The sequence below is a fragment of the Erpetoichthys calabaricus genome, chromosome 11, assembly GCF_900747795.2.
Source record: "Erpetoichthys calabaricus chromosome 11, fErpCal1.3, whole genome shotgun sequence".
Lineage (NCBI taxonomy): Eukaryota > Metazoa > Chordata > Cladistia > Polypteriformes > Polypteridae > Erpetoichthys > Erpetoichthys calabaricus.
This window is the reverse complement of record NC_041404.2, coordinates 121,769,859-121,785,995: the sequence shown is the minus strand read 5'-3', so window position 1 is coordinate 121,785,995 and position 16,137 is coordinate 121,769,859. Positions and strand designations below refer to the sequence as shown.

Sequence of the window (16,137 nt, the reverse complement as noted above, 5' to 3'; positions counted from 1 at the left end):
TATATATATATACACACAACCCCAATTCCAATGAAGTTGAGACGTTGTGTAAAACGTAAATAAAAACAGAATACAATGATTTGCAAATCCTTTTCAACCTATATTCAATTGAATACACTACAAAGACAAGATATCAAATGTTCAAACTGATAAACTTTATTGTTGTTTTGCAAATCTTCACTCATTTTGAATTTGATGCTTGCAACACGTTCCAAAAAAGTTGGGACAGGGGCATGTTTACCACTGTGTTATATCACCTTTCCTTTTAACAACACTCAATAAGCGTTTGGGAACTGAGGACACTAATTGTTGAAGCTGTGTAGGTGGAATTCTTTCCCATTCTTGCTTGATGTACAACTTCAGTTGCTCAACAGTCCGGGGTCTCCATCGTTATATTTTGCGCTTCATAATGCGCCACACATTTTCAATGGGAGACAGTTCTGGACTGCAGGCAGGCCAGTCTAGTACCCGCACTCTTTTACTACGAAGCCACACTGTTGTAACACATGCAGAATGTGGCTTCGCATTGTCCTGCTGAAATAACCAGGGACGTCCCTGAAAAAGACGTTGCTTGGATGGCAGCATATGTTGCTCCAAAACCTGTATGTACCTTTCAGCATTAATGGTGCCTTCAAAGATGTGCAAGCTACTCATGCCATGGGCACTAACACACCCCCATACCATCACAGATGCTGGATTTTGAACTTTGCGCTGATAACAATCCGGATGGTCCTTTTCCTCTTTGGCCCGGAGGACACGACATCCATGATTTCCAAAAACAATTTGAAATGTGGACTCGTCAGACCACTGCACACTTTTCCACTTTGCATCAGTCCATCTCAGATAAGCTCGGGCCCAGAGAAGCCGGCGGCATTTCTGGGTGTTGTTGACATATGGCTTTCGATTTGCATGGTAGAGTTTTAACTTGCACTTGTAGATGTAGCGACAAACTGTGTTAACTGACAATGGTTTTCTGAAGTATTCCTGAGCCCTTGTGGTAATATCCTTTACAGAATGATGTCGGTTTTCAATGCAGTGCTGCCTGAGGGATCGAAGGTCACGGGCATCCAGTGTTGGTATTCGGCCTTGCCGCTTACGTGCAGAGATTTCTCCAGATTCTCTGAATCTTTTTTTAATAATATTATGGACAGTAGATTATGAAATCCCTAGATTCCTTGCAATTCTACGTTGAGAAACGTTGTTCTTAAACTGCTGGACTATTTGCCCACACAGTTGTTCACAAAGTGGTGAACCTCATCCCATCCTTGCTTGTGAACACCTGAGCCTTTTGGGGATGCTCCTTTTATACCCAATCATGACAAACACCTGTTTCCAATTAACCTGTTCACCTGTGGAATGTTCAAAACAGGTGTTTTTGGAACATTCCTCAATTTTCCCATTCTTTTGCTGCCCCTGTCCCAGCTTTTTTGGAACGTGTTGCAGGCATCAAATTCAAAATGAGTGAAGATTTGCAAAACAACAATAAAGGTTATCAGTTTGAACATTCGATATCTTGTCTTCGTAGTGTATTCAATTGAATATAGGTTGAAAAGGATTTGCAAATCATCGTATTCTGTTTTTATTTATGTTTTACACAACGTCCCAACTTCATTGGAATTGGGGTTTTATATATATATATATATATATATATATATATATATATATACTGGTCAAAAAAATTAAAGGAACACTTTGAAAACACATCAGATCTCAATGGGAAAAAAATCATGCTGGATATCTGTACTGATATGGACTGGGTAATGTGTTAGGAACGAAAGGATGCCATATCCTTTGATGGAAATGATAATTATCGACCTACAGAGGGCTGAATTCAAAGACACCCTGAAAATCAAAGTGAAAAAATGAGGCGACAGGCTAGTCCATTTTGCTGAAATTTCATTGCAGCAACTTGAAATCGTACTCAGTAGTTTGTATGGCCCTCACGTACTTGTGGAGCATGCTCCTAATGAGACAACTGATGGTGTCCTGGGGGATCTCCTCCCAGATCTAGACCAGGGCATCACTGAGCTCCTAGACAGTCTGAGGTGCAACCTCGTAGCATCGGATGAACTGAAACATAATGTCCCAGAGCTGTTCAATTGGATTTAGGTCAGGCGAGCGTGGGGGCCAGTCAGTGGTATCAATTCCTTCAACCTCCAGGAACTGCCTGCATACTCTTGCCACATGAGGCCAGGTATTGTCGTGCACCAGTAGGTCTGACAATGGGTCCAAGGATTTCATCCCGATACCTAATGACTGTCAAGGTGCCGTTGTCAAGCCTGTAGAGGTCTGTGCGTCCCTCCATGGATATGCCTCCCCAGACCATCACTGACCCACCACTAAACTGGTCATGCTGAACAATGTTACAGGCAGCATAACATTCTCCACGGCTTCTTCAGACCCTTTCACGTCTGTCATGTGTGCTCAGGGTGAACCTGCTCTCATCTGTGAAAAGCATAGGGCACCAGTGGGGGACCAGCCAGCTCTGGTATTCTATGGCAAATACCAATTGAGCTCCATGGTGCCAGGCAGTAAGCATAGGGCCCACTAGAGGGCATCGGACCTTGAGGCCACCCTCATGAAGTCTGTTTCTGATTGTTTGATCAGAGACATTCACACCAGTGGCCTGCTGGAGGTCATTTTGTAGGGCTCTGGCAGCGCTCGTCTTGTTCCTCCTTACCCAAAGGAGTAGATACCGGTCCTGCTGATGGGTTAATGACCTTCTATGGCCCTGTCCAGCTCTCCTAGACTGTGCTGGGAGACACAGTAAACCTTCTGGCAATGGCACATATTGATGTGCCATCCTGGAGAAGCTGGACTACCTGTGCAACCTCAGCAGTGTCCAGGTATCGCCTCATGCTACTAGTAGTGACACTGACCGTAGCCAAATGCAAAACTAGTGAAAAAACAGCCAGGAAAGATGAGAGAGAAAATGTCAGTGGCCTCCACCTGTTAAACCATTACTGTTTTGGGGGATGTGTCATTGTTACCCCTCTAGTGCACCTGTTGTTAATTTCATTAACACCAAAGCAGCTGAAACTGATTAACAACCCCCTTTGCTACTTAACTGACCAGATCAATATCTTCGAAGTTTCATTGACTTGATGCTATACTCTGATTAAAAAGTGCTCCTTTTATTTTTTTGAGAAGTATATATATATATATATATATATATATATATATATATATATATATATATATATATATATATATATATATATATATATATATATATATATATATACATGTATATATAAAGAGCCATGGACAACAGAGAAAGTGCAAGACCTTGCAGTTTGGGCTAATGACAGTCTCTAAGCCCACTTTCAAACATTCATTAGTAACAAGAAAAGAAATGTTATTGGTGAGCAGCTTAAACCAGGTCTAACGCCCAAATTCCAGGGTTAATTGTACTATATACTGGTTCTAGGTCCTAGTGTGAGTGGACTAATGGAATAGTTGTTCATTGTTCTCCTTTTGAAATTATTGATACAACTGTTACATTTCTTCATAAAATCATCCATCCATCTTAATCAGCTTTAGCTTTTTATCTTGATAAGCAATTTTTGAGAATTTAATTCCAATTTGTGAGCTCCACAGCAAAGAGAGTATATGAAACTCAAAGTAAAGAACAAAACTAAATCAAAATCAGTATCAAATCCTAAACTATTTGCCTGAAGTTCAAATGCTGTTAAATGTGTGCAGCCATCTTTTGTACCATGACAGTCATAACATCATGTGTTATGTAACTGTTGCTCCAAAATGGTAGAGCCTATAAAAACAAATACACAAAATAATAGTGTCCATGAAAAGCAAGAATGGCAAAATGATGATGTCACCAAAATAAATATAAAAACATAAAGTGTATTGTTAATATAATATAATGCATGATTACCACAGACCAACAGTTCAAATACATTAATATTTTCTTCTGATATCAGCAAGGTACTGCAAGGCATATTTCAATTACTTTTCTATATTAATATGTAATATTAATAACTGTCGATTTTTATTCAGATCAATAGCTAATTTCACAAATAAGACATCCAAAATTACTGACATAATTCCATTTGATATTGATAATAACAACATAACCTTATGAAACTTGCTTAATCAAATTCAGAGCCTATCCTGGCAGCATTGACCACAAGTAGACAACATAATTGTTCTGAAGCTTAGAAATATTGCAAAATTAAAGCAGTTTCATAAGCTACAGTATGTTGGCAACCAAGTTCATTCATTCCTGTCAAGCAGAACTGACTATTGTAATAGTTTTATCAGGCTATTTGAATGATTCACTAACTACACTACAGTTAATTCAAAACATATCAGTAGGGATCATAACTATACAACTAAGAAATATGATCATAGTACCGGTATTATTCCAGTTTGTAAACCACTTCACTGACTTCAAACTATGTTTATAGATAATTTTAAAATCTTTTTTCTCTCAAGCAATGTCCTCTTACCTTACAGAACTTATTAGTGCATATTAGTGCAATCTTAAGATACAGGCATTTTTAATGTTCTGATGACAACTAAAACTAGCATAGAAAGCAAACATGTTAGCCATATAGCAACCAAACTCTGGAACCATCTGTCTTCTGACAAATTTCAGTATTTAGATCCATTCTTAAGTCCCATTTATCAACAGGACACAGTCATGTTAGTGCTGCTGTTTGTAGATGTTTCATATTATATTTTTGTTGTGTTTGATTTGTCACAACCAAGTCTTTTTCATTTTGTTTACTTTCACAGTGTTTCTGTTGGCAGCTAGTCTGCCTTGGAGTAGATGCATCATCACCCATTTTCAGATATCTTCTATCCAAATTAAATTGTAATCATTTGCCTACAAAATCCTTCTCAGAATATGGTGGATAATGAGAAAGGTAGTTGGACTTAATCTGCTTAAACAATTGCAATCAAAGGTTTGTGATCCCTTTACAGTTTAAATTCTGTATTAATTATGTGTAAAAATGTTTTCTGATCGTTGACTGAAGCTGCAACAATAGACAACCCTTGATCTACCTAAACTAACTAACCAGAACAAACTACTGAGTCAGTTAAAGTGGAAACTATGACAAACTTTGAAAAGAATTTGAATGAGATATTGGGACAACTTAGCCATTAGCTAATCAAACAAGGTCTTCTCACATCTGGCAAACTTCTTATTTTGTTATTATCTAATAACACACAAACAGTTGTATTTTTTGTCAGTATTGAACGCATTTTTTAAACATTCACACTCCATGCTGTGTCCAAGTATGTGAACCTTTGCATTTAGTAACAATATAGAAGCTCCTTTAGCAGCAATAAAATCCATCAAACAGTTCCTCTACTTGCTGATCAGACTTGCACAGCAGTTAGACAGAATTTTGGGCCATTCCTCCTTACAAAATGGTTTCAGTTCATTGATATTTTGGGAGTCCTTGCACAAACAGCTCTTTTCAGGTCATGCCACTTCTAACCATTCCAGAACAGATTTTCTTCTGTTTAAGCCACCCTGTTGTTGATTTACTCCAGGGTTTTGGGTCACTGTCTTGTTCTTGTTATATTACCTAACTTGTGTTGAGCTTCAGGTTTAGGACTGCTACTCTGACATTCTTCTTGAAATTACATATTTCAATTCATATTTTCTTCTATGATAGTAAGGTCCTAACCATAACACTGCTGCACTATGCTTGGCGGCTGATATGAGGTTTTGCTGCTGGTGGCCTTTATAGATGCATCACAATGTTTCTTTTGTAGATTAATGGCTCTACATTGTGCTTCCATGAAAACCATTCTTGTTTGTTAAAATAATAATAATAATTATTATTATTATTTCTTTTTGTGACTTTGGCTAGTAAAGAGATTTCTGCACGTCCTTTGCTGTTACTAGGGTATTTTTTTCTCTTCCTTCAGTACTGCATGCTGCACTTTTGCTGTAATCTTTGCAGAACGCCCACTCTTTGGGAGAGTAACAGCATACTGAATTACATTTGCAGGCAATTTGTTTTACTGCACATTAATTAATACCCAGTCCTTTGAATTGTAGATTTTTCCAGCTTTGTGCATCTCTACAATTTTTGCACAAAGGTCCTCTGATATTCTTTTGATCAAAATCAGCACATGAATAGATCTTATAAAGATGTTTTTTTAAATGGCATTTGTAGTTATTGTATAGTGCACTATGTCCATAAACGGACGTCCAATTAATAAGAACAAACTGAAAACTGAACTTGAACTTTTTTTTAGTTCTGCTGTGCCATTCTGCCAGAATCTTGGGCTCGAGTTAATGTTCAATGTCAGTGTGTTCACACTGTTGGCCACTGTTGTCCAGGTATGAGTGAACGTGGTACTTGCCTTATGCCTGATACTGCAGGTTTTGGCTCCGATTCCCATGAAACAAAATTGCATTAAGCGGGTTCAAAAATAGACGAATGAAAATGTTGCCAGTATTGTCTCTCTGTGCTTTAAATCATTATCGCTTACGTCCATTCATCTACCCATCTTTTAATTATTTTTGAGGAGTCGAAGCCCATCCAATAAACATTCAGTGCAATAAGGGAACCGAATGGGCCGCTTGTCCGTCTTATGGCACACACACTCGCGTATACCTTTCACCCATACACGCTGTCATTCACATGTAAAATGTACCTGTTTTCTCTTCATTCTTGTCTGCTGCTATTTAATAGTACGGTTAGAAAAAAATCGAACCTTTTACATTTTGCAAACAAAACAAATTTACTGTATATTGCACTCACTTTAAATATATTTTTCAACCCATCATGTAGTACCTACAGTATATGAACAATTGATTTAGTCTTAGCCGCTTACACGTTTAATCACTATGTTCTTTCCAGTAGATGGCACCAGAGGACAATTTGAACGAATCATTCATTAATAAAGGTAGCGATCTCTGCCCATCAGCAGAAATTTCAACTGAGCATAACTTTATACATATGCATTTAAAGTCTAAAGTCATATTTCATTTAAAATAACGTTAACACGTGTATTAAAACGCTTTTTTAAGTGGCTGGAGTTGAATATGTGTGTGCCAAAAATGGAAAATTAAAAGATTCTATGAAATTTCACTGGGCATCTCATACCAGTAATACATTATTAGTTAAATATGATGTATGTTACACATTCCAATGATTTGGGTGTGGCTGTGCCAGTGTGTAACGTAGAGTGGCCTAGTGATCCGCCCAAGTCTGCGGTCCACCATGTGACTTCTACTGGATGAATGAATGGAAGAACGAATGGTTTACAGTATGTGTACAACCTTCTAATTGGAACAAAAAAGTTTAAGAAAATGTATGCATATGCATTTTATATAAATAAATCAAGGATGAAGGCATTATGGTCTAGTTACTTGGCGCTTGGTTGTAAGCCAGTAAGTAGCGTGTTTGCGGCAAGTCACTTTGCTTGTCTGTTTGTTGGAATCTGAGAAAGTCACTTGACATATAACACTTGTCCAAATTGTAAGGCTTCGGGTTGGTGCAGTTAATTTCACTACTGTTTCATTGTCCCTGTGGAGTTTGCACACCCCGGTTTGTTAGGGTCGTCTTGACGTATGAGCACAATGGGCACTGCCCTGTGAGCATAAGGGGCACATTTTGTTTCTGATGCCTACGCATGTTTCTGTTTTGTTATCAAAACTGGGGTCCCAGCACACTACTTTGCCTATAATGCTGTTAAAACGGCTCCGCGTATCCAATCCCAGGCAGTTCATGTTTTGTACCTAAAACAACGAGAATAAGCATCGAACTACTGAAGGCCTCAAGCGAATTAAGTGGCCTTGAGAATGTTGTATTTGTATATGTAGTTGCACTAAGCACTATAAGCACTGTAGCTTTCAGTATTTAAAGTGCCATGTGGAGCCATTTCGCTAGAAATCGCTTTACAAAATGTTTTTCATGGAGTACAAGCCTTTCACCGAGTTATTATTTTTTTTAACGTATTTTTTTCGCCGGTTACTGATGATAAGATTGTTTTGTATTGACTCTTTTACGGGGACCAATGGTTCCTTTGCATTTTGCGTCAGATATTTACCATGAATTTCGGAGGACATTTTAATTGTCCTGTGACTTAATTAACTTTTTGTTTCCCTAATCGAAGTCACATTCGACTTAAGCAAGCACAGTCCCTTGGTACCCTTGCTCATTTATTACATATTTTAATATACAGAACAATTCTGTTGAGCGCCCATTGCCTTATTCCATTATTTGAAATGTTAGAATTACTTATTCTGATTCTTATCGTAGTTGCATCTAGTTCAGACTTCCTAGCCTATTGCCAAACAAAAAGGCACAAACAAAATGTTGTAAAGAATGTATGTAACGCCTGGCATTTTATTTGCAATACCCTAGATTTGTTTTACAGTAGTTTCAGTTTTAGTCGTTTTCTCTGAACAGCAATGAGCAGGAGCCCCCTTATTTCCTGTGGAAAAACAAGTGTCAGATTTTTCACCTGTCCAAAAGCAATGAAGACTGAAGTATACAGTATAGTCCAACCCTCCTTTACATTTACATAGCAGATGTGATCCTTTTAAAAGTGGAAATATCCTAGATTGTGTATCTGACATTTTGTACATTTTAAACGGACATTCACGTGTTTTATATTCTGACTTTTCATACAAGATACGTGTTTACGTCAGAGCAGGCTACATCTCGTCTAACAGAAGGAATCATTCACCATCCCTCCTATGACCCCACACAAATATAGTATTGCTGAAGCTTTAAGGCAAGCGTGAAAACAACAGAACGGCCACACTTTATACAATATACGGTTAATTAACTCTGTCACTCAATATGGTAAAAGAGCGGCTCCCGCTTTGGGTATATTAGACTCATTTGTTTCACATTTTCCGCAATATTTATCAATCCTGCTAGAATGGAAATGTTAACAGTTATTCTAATTTCCAGGTTAGGGTGTATTATCATTATAGTGCGAGTTTAGGTTGCCTTTGAACTAATACCTTACTTAAACTGACTACATCCCTTGATGTGTTGCAGGGGTGCCTTAACGTAAGGGTGCAATGAGCACTGGCCGGGGGCCCCAGGAGCATAGGGGCCCCCGATGTTTCCGATACCTATGTATGCTTCTGTTTTGCTGTGAAAACAGGGGCCCCAGTGCACCACTTTACCCTGGGTCAATGTTGCTGTTAAGACAGCCCCGATGTGTTAGCTATATTTTCTAGCTATTACCTACTGTGTTTCATCTTTGCGGATATGAATATCGATTGACGGTTACAGTGCACATAGGAAATACCCCAAGTTAACACTGGCTACATCACTTGATGTTTTGGCTATGTTTGCTAGACATTACATGCTGTGCTGCATCAGTGCGGATATGAATATCGATTGCCGGTTGCTTTGCACATAGGAAAAGCCCCTAGTTTATGTAGGAATTAAAAGCCTCACAAAACCCGTAACTACGTAAAGTGAGTTGATATTCACTGAATTAAAAAAGATGAGTTTTTACAAGGTAATCAATCCGAAAATGTTTAAAAACTGGTAGTTTGTACATTCAGGACACGTCATCACATGTGGCCAATCAGCGACGCGCACTTTATTTGTCTCTCCGAAATAGGCATCTCTGCGCAGTCGTCTGTCGTTCATTTACATTTCAAGTCGTCCAGAGGGAGGTTGGAGTCGGAGCGGTGGGATAACACATTTGGGGAGCAAAGTGTCATCAGCAAAAAAAGTGTCGGATTGAGGAACCTACCAAAAAGGACTATTATATTTCATTTTATTTATTTATTTTTTACCACAAAAGAGGACGTGCTGTGGATAACAATCGGCCTCTTTTAGTGCTTTTAGAAATATGAAGATTATTGAAGTGGTTTTGCTGCTGCTGCAAGCTGCTGGTAAGTGTCGAGCCTATAGATAACAGACTTACGGTAGGTTGTTTTATAGCGCCTTTTGTAGTAAGCGCCATTTCATAGAACTGTAACAACTGTAGAACTGTAATTTTATCCAACAGCTCTGATTTAGGCGTTATTTGTTATATATTATGGACTTTTTTTTCAAAAGCAGTTGAACATTACTTTTGTCCGCAATTGTATTAAAATAACTCAGCATGGTATTATTGTTAAGAATAGACTGTAATACGCTGAAACGTTTACATAAATCTATACTCATTAAAAAGTATAAACGGGCACTTAATTTTTCGCTTGCAGTCTTCCAACTATCAATTTGTACAGCACTTCGGCAGCCCACTCTCTTTCATACCGTACTTACACACCCATTATCTATTCATTGGTTATTAGAAAGATACCAACACGCGCGTGTTTAGTGAATCTCATATAGTGGCGCTTTCAAAAGGCAGTTTAATAACTTATTTATTCTTAGTGTGACCCTCTTGGCTTTTTTTTTGTAGGGTTCCTTTGCAGAGTAGGGGGGGCAGCTGTTGAATGGCAGCATTCAGAGAAGTCTCCCCAAATAGACAACCGCAACGGGAAAGATTTCCTGAGCAGTGGAAATATTGTGGATGAGAACTACGACTACGACTACGATTACGGTGACGTGGAGGACGAAGACGAAACGACATCAGGAGACTACCATATCGAATTGCCTAGAGGTGAGGTGGCCTTTTGATTTGATTATTATACTGTTCTCTCATTTAAGAAATCACTACCAGTTATATATATTTCTCATAAACGTATACGAATTTATTTTTTGCATTCATTGGGGCTTTCCAGTGACTCACCCTGTTATTGATTTCTGACTTAGTTCGTTAATGAAAGCAAACTACTTTGCTCGATAAAATATTGACAGTTAACAGGTAGCCTATTTAAGCAACCCCGTCACTGGATTTCGTGCTGTACAGAGTTAGTTCCTGCCCAGTTCCACATGAATTTAACCCCGATCTCTTACTTTAAAAGCGCACTCGGAAAACAAAGAAATGAATTTAGTTTCTAATGAGCAACACCGCTCCAAAATGCAGTGGTAAATAATGAATAACCTGCGCCCCAGTTACTCCAACAGTAACTTTGCTAATGATTAACCGCGTCTCCTCACTTTACGAAGAGGTAAAAACAGCTTATGTGGAGTTTTAAAATTTTATACCACCCAAGTGCCGTAATTTTGTAAAGCTTGGTTGAGTCTTTTCTTCTATGTTTAGTTTCATGTGTTTAATTATGTAACTGTGATCTAATTAAATTAAAAATGTGCTGATATTTTGCATAAGTAATAGTTGATGTCTGCTATTGGTAGAAGCAATAGCAATTTCAGCTAAATAAGTTAACAGATTAAAGAGAAACCTACCAGTTTATATTTTTCCTGCATTTCTTATGTTTAATTATATGAGCATTATATACTGAGCTGTTCAAAATGTTTCTCAGTTAAGCACACAATATACAAAGGTGACTTTAGAATAATTTAGTAGTTTTTTAATGTGTGAAAATTATCGGTAGCAAGAATGTTATTGTTAGGGCTATGTGTAATGAATTGCTAATGAAAAGCTGAAATTGAACACTTGTGTTTTAAAAATGAAGTGAGACAACGTCTAGCACAAGTCTGGTTATCTTCTGCTACTAGGGTGTCCTGCTCATCTGTTACTGTTTTGTGAAAAAAAATGCTAACTCATATGTCATATTAAAACTGATCCAATGTTGTGTGTCTTTTGTTTTCAGTGGCATTTTCCTCTAAACCCAAAGATCTATCTGTTCCACTACCTCTGGAGCAAGACAGGAAGCCGAAGGGCAAAGGAAGAAAAAAGGGCAAAGGCAAGAAAAGAGATCCATGTCTGAGAAAATTTAAAGATTTCTGCATTCATGGCGAGTGTAGATACCTCAGAGAACTCAGAGCTCCATCATGCATGTAAGTAATACAAGTTATCCAAAAATTCTGCATTCATAGAAACTGCACAGGTCAAGGAGGGCTTACTTTGACTTTATTTAAATGAAGGGACATAAGTGGATGAATGCCAAACTAGGCAGTGCCAACTCCACAAAAGTTCATTATTGTCTGTGGTTCTTTTTTCTCTTTTTTATTGATACTCCACTTACAGAGGGGCTGTGAGGACTGAACAATACCAATTCTTTGTCAGTGCATCAAGGTGGACTTGGGGGTTGGGGTGGGAGGGTGATGTTAGTGACAGGATGTTTATTAGGAAGGATGGATTGATTATATTTTAAGTCTTTTTCATTTTTATTCTACTTTTTGTCACAGCTGTGAGGAGGGATTCATTGGGGAACGATGCCACTTGTTCAGCCTGCCAGTGGTAAATAATCGGAATTCCTATGATAGGACAACAGCACTGGCCGTAGTGGCAGTTGTACTTTCGTCACTTTGCCTCATTGTGATTGCAGCTTTGTTAACGTTAAGGTGAGTTATGAAGAATTTGACCCTGTAGACATAACGATTACACATCTATTTACAGTATAAGCGTCATGACCGGGGAGGAAAAAAACAGTATAGTTTGGTTAGACATTGGTCAGATCAACTTTCTATTTGTCTGTGCAGAAATACTCTGTAACGTGGAGCTCAGCTAAGAGCTGTACTCTGGGCTCTAGTGCCAAGATTTTCCTGGAGTCAGACAGCTGGGAATGCATTTAAATAATCTAGTCCAGTTTTACCCAATTCCTTTGCTGACAAAATACATCATCTTCACCTGTTGCAGTTGAGTTTTATTACAGTAGATTTCTAAAATTAAACAATAAATTGAATCAGAGTTTTAAGATGTTTTTATTTCTGCTTCTGTGTAATTCAATGCAATTCAATCAACTTCCTCCAAAGTAAGGCTACTGTCTTCTTTTCTTCCATGAATTATCCACTTGTCCCTGAGCTGTTCAGACTGATCTGTCTTATGTGAGAGGTGACAGTTTTTTCAGATTTACAATTTTAACATGGAATATTATTTAGTTGCAAATAACTGCAGCTGTATAACTGCAAAAACAATTAGACAGGTTGATTCACAAATAAATAGGTAGATAGATAGATAGATAGATAGATAGATAGATAGGATAGATAGATAGATAGATAGATAGATAGATAGATAGATAGATAGATAGATAGAGTAGATAGATAGATAGATAGATAAACCAGGCTTCAGTATATGTTTGCTGATGAAAAATTATGTTCATGCCAAAGCTTCCACAGCATAAACATGAGAAGACTTTCAAGGAGCTAAAGAGTATGTATAAATAGATTTAGTGCTCTACTGTGTATTTGTGTAATGCAGACAACACAGTCACGGATGGCCCATATGTTCACTCAGTTTGGAGCAAATATTAATCTGTAAAGTAATGCTCTGGTCAAAAAAGCCAAATGACATGCTCGGTCATTCGGAGGATCCTTGTGTATCTTTTGTTTTCCTCTGACTTTATTTACAGTACAGTACATGTGGTTTTCAAAACCAGAATGTCTACTGCTGTCAAGTAACATCACTAAATGCACACTTTTCTCAAGTTCTGCATTGTATATGACACCTGTCTTAGAAAATGTACTGTAAGTGGGACCAATAACAACATTTTAAATCAATTTTCTCCTTCTGAACAGGTTTCATAAGAGGGGAGAATATGATGTAGAAAATGAAGAAAAGGTCAAGTTAGGATCTGCAACAAATCAATTATGACCTGAACTGGTAAGTGAAAGAGAGAAATGAAATGATGTCACATGAATGTAGAAGACCCATATGTTTTTATAGTTGCACAAACACAGATTGGTAGGAGCAGTAGCACAATAACACAACACCGGTCTTCTATTAGATTACAGTTCAGTATTTTATTTTATTTTTCTTTGTCTGAAAATCCCTTCAAATAAAAAATGCTATGCCCATATCTGTAATGAAATTTAGATAATGCTGAATCCAAACAGATTCATTCAGTAATACTCTGATCCACTAGTTGTAGTGCAGATGATCCACTTGTTGTAGCACAGACTACTTTGGGGTGCCAAACAAGAACAAAATAACACTAGGGTGAGTTAAGTTCATCATCAGCTCAGAGTTGGAAATACACCAAGTGACCAGTATGCATCCATTGTCTCATTTCAACTATGTCCTGGTAATTTGATGCAGAGTTTAATAAATGTTTGTGTCAAAGAAGTTTGCCTGCTGATGTATGTTCTGCACATCCAATGCTTTGCCACAGGCTACACTCATCATATTCTTAATGGAAAACATAATACTATTAAAAATGTAAATACTTTTAAGACCATTGTCCTCCTACTTTCCATTTGTTCACATATATTTTATTAGAACATACTTCAGTGCTGTCATAAAGCACTGTTCCTTTTGAACATATTTACTAAATTTACAGTCCTGTTTTTACACCAAAATGAATACAAAAAATGTTAGCCAGTCAAACATTGTCAAAAGCTTTTGAGTTACGGCTCTAAATATAGACATTGTGACTGTAAACTCTTATGTTCATATGCCTGCAATACCTGCATCCTTGCGTAACAATTATTTCATATTATTTGTGAGAAGAACTTTGACATGTGGTTTAGTGTCTTACCATAAGGATTATGAGAGTTAAGTATCTTTTTTGTTTACAGGAAGGAGTCAGTCTACCTCAGAGTGATGACAGCGGTACACATATGTGGAACTCCGCTAAGATCTTCTTCTGAAGTCTTGTACAAATTTTGAAGCTCCAGGGCAGTGATGCTACTAAGAGCCACTCGAGCTTTCACTGAGAAAGGGCTGGCCCACAAACATGGAGCACTGAAAGAAATGAAAGCACTGAGGACTGGTCTTCAGTAACTGGGACACTGCTTCAAATAATCCAGTAACCTGAACTTAACACAAGACTCCTTCACAAAACAAAGCAAGAAAGGAAGCCAACCTACAGCTTGTGGTCTGTTTCAACTGGATCTGTTTGTTTGGTTCTTGTATTATATATTGAACTCTGAATGACTAATATTGACAGAAAACTATTTATATTCAAAAACATCTATTTATTTTAAATATTTTATATTTGGTATTTATTCATTTATATTTCTAATTTGTGGCTCAAAGTCAAAACTGAATTGCTTTTTAAAAAAGAATAAATGCAAAAAAGAAAAACTTCATGTTCTGACTTTTTACTGACTGCTTTCTGGAATGGATAATACATTAAAGCTGCACTGAAGTCTTTATTTTTCAGCATTATTTCTGGGTTGAGTTTTCCTTACCAATGTCTCATAATCTCTTTGTTAATAATCACAAAACAGTAGCAGAAAAATGAAATGCAAATATCTGCAGAATGTGCAAGGAATGCTTTCTTTTGGTCATTTTAAAAACTGCTTATAGAAACTAGCCTGGAATGCATGTACACATGAAGCATATGGGTCAGAGACTTACTGAGACATTTTTTTCTTCATGCTCTTCAGAAAATGAGAAACAAATGAAAGCATTTAAAAAAAGTTTAAATGCAGTCAGTATCTTAAATGAATGGCTCACTCTATACTCACTTTATACTTGAAGTTGTAAACTAATTACAGCACTTCCACATCTGGAAATAATAGCCATGGCTAGTTTTAATGCTTCCTCTCTTTCTAACAAAACTGATCCTGCTGCTTTCCATTCCGTAAAATATCTTAATGAAAATACCAATTAAAAAAATATCCAATGGGATGTGCTATCACAATAGAGAAGAATCTAAATGCAGTTGCAGTCACTCCTCAAGGCATATTCCTAATAATCAGCCAGCAGTAGGACAGTATATTTAATGCTACTTGTAACACCTTTTTGAGCTCATTTTAAAAGAGCTACAACCACACTGTAGTGTTTATAATACATATGAGTTGTGGCAGAGTGTCTGATAGTTCTAAGCTGTAGCAGTAGCACCACAAAGAGATGAAAGTCTGTCAGCTCAGTTGCAAAACCACTGAGCTGAATTTTCACACTGTAATCTGTCCAGATGTCCATCTATTTTCTGAACCAGTTTGTTCTAATTCAGGGTCATGGGGAACTGCAGCCTGTTCTGACAAAATTGTGCATAAGTAAGGAATAAGGCCTGAATAATCTACACATACTCACCCACTCATACTGAGTCAGTGTTGAGTAGCCAATCCACACAATCTGAACATCTTTTGGATATCAAAGAAACAAAAACAATACCTTTCGATTAATCCACACATAAACTGAGAAAGTGCAAAGTCTACTCAGGGTTGGAGTTTCAGTTCAATCTCAGTCTTGTGGAGCTGTAAAGAAAAAACACTCAACACT

The 16,137-nt window shown here is 37.5% G+C and overlaps 2 protein-coding genes across 2 annotated transcripts in view; both read left to right on the top strand.

Moving 5' to 3' along the window:
• The window catches only part of LOC127529729 (uncharacterized), a 455,734-nt gene that overhangs the window by 145,479 nt on the left and 294,118 nt on the right, over nt 1–16,137 (top strand). The gene's annotated exons all lie outside the window — the stretch shown is intronic.
• On the top strand, nt 9,617–15,078 carry LOC114660824 (proheparin-binding EGF-like growth factor). The gene is made up of 6 exons (XM_028813743.2): nt 9,617–9,853; nt 10,366–10,566; nt 11,621–11,807; nt 12,159–12,314; nt 13,488–13,572; nt 14,487–15,078. The coding sequence occupies exons 1-5, from the start codon at nt 9,811–9,813 to the stop codon at nt 13,561–13,563; spliced, it is 663 nt and encodes a 220-aa protein (XP_028669576.1). The 5' UTR covers nt 9,617–9,810; the 3' UTR covers nt 13,564–13,572; nt 14,487–15,078.

Excerpts from the sequence above, each read along its gene's own strand:
- LOC114660824 (XM_028813743.2), top strand. The coding sequence starts at position 9,811 with ATGAAGATTATTGAAGTGGTTTTGCTGCTGCTGCAAGCTGCTG. Across the intron at positions 9,854-10,365 it reads GCTGCTGCTGCAAGCTGCTG|GGTTCCTTTGCAGAGTAGGG; the intron begins GTAAGTGTCGAG and ends TTTTTTTTGTAG. Across the intron at positions 12,315-13,487 it reads GCAGCTTTGTTAACGTTAAG|GTTTCATAAGAGGGGAGAAT; the intron begins GTGAGTTATGAA and ends CCTTCTGAACAG.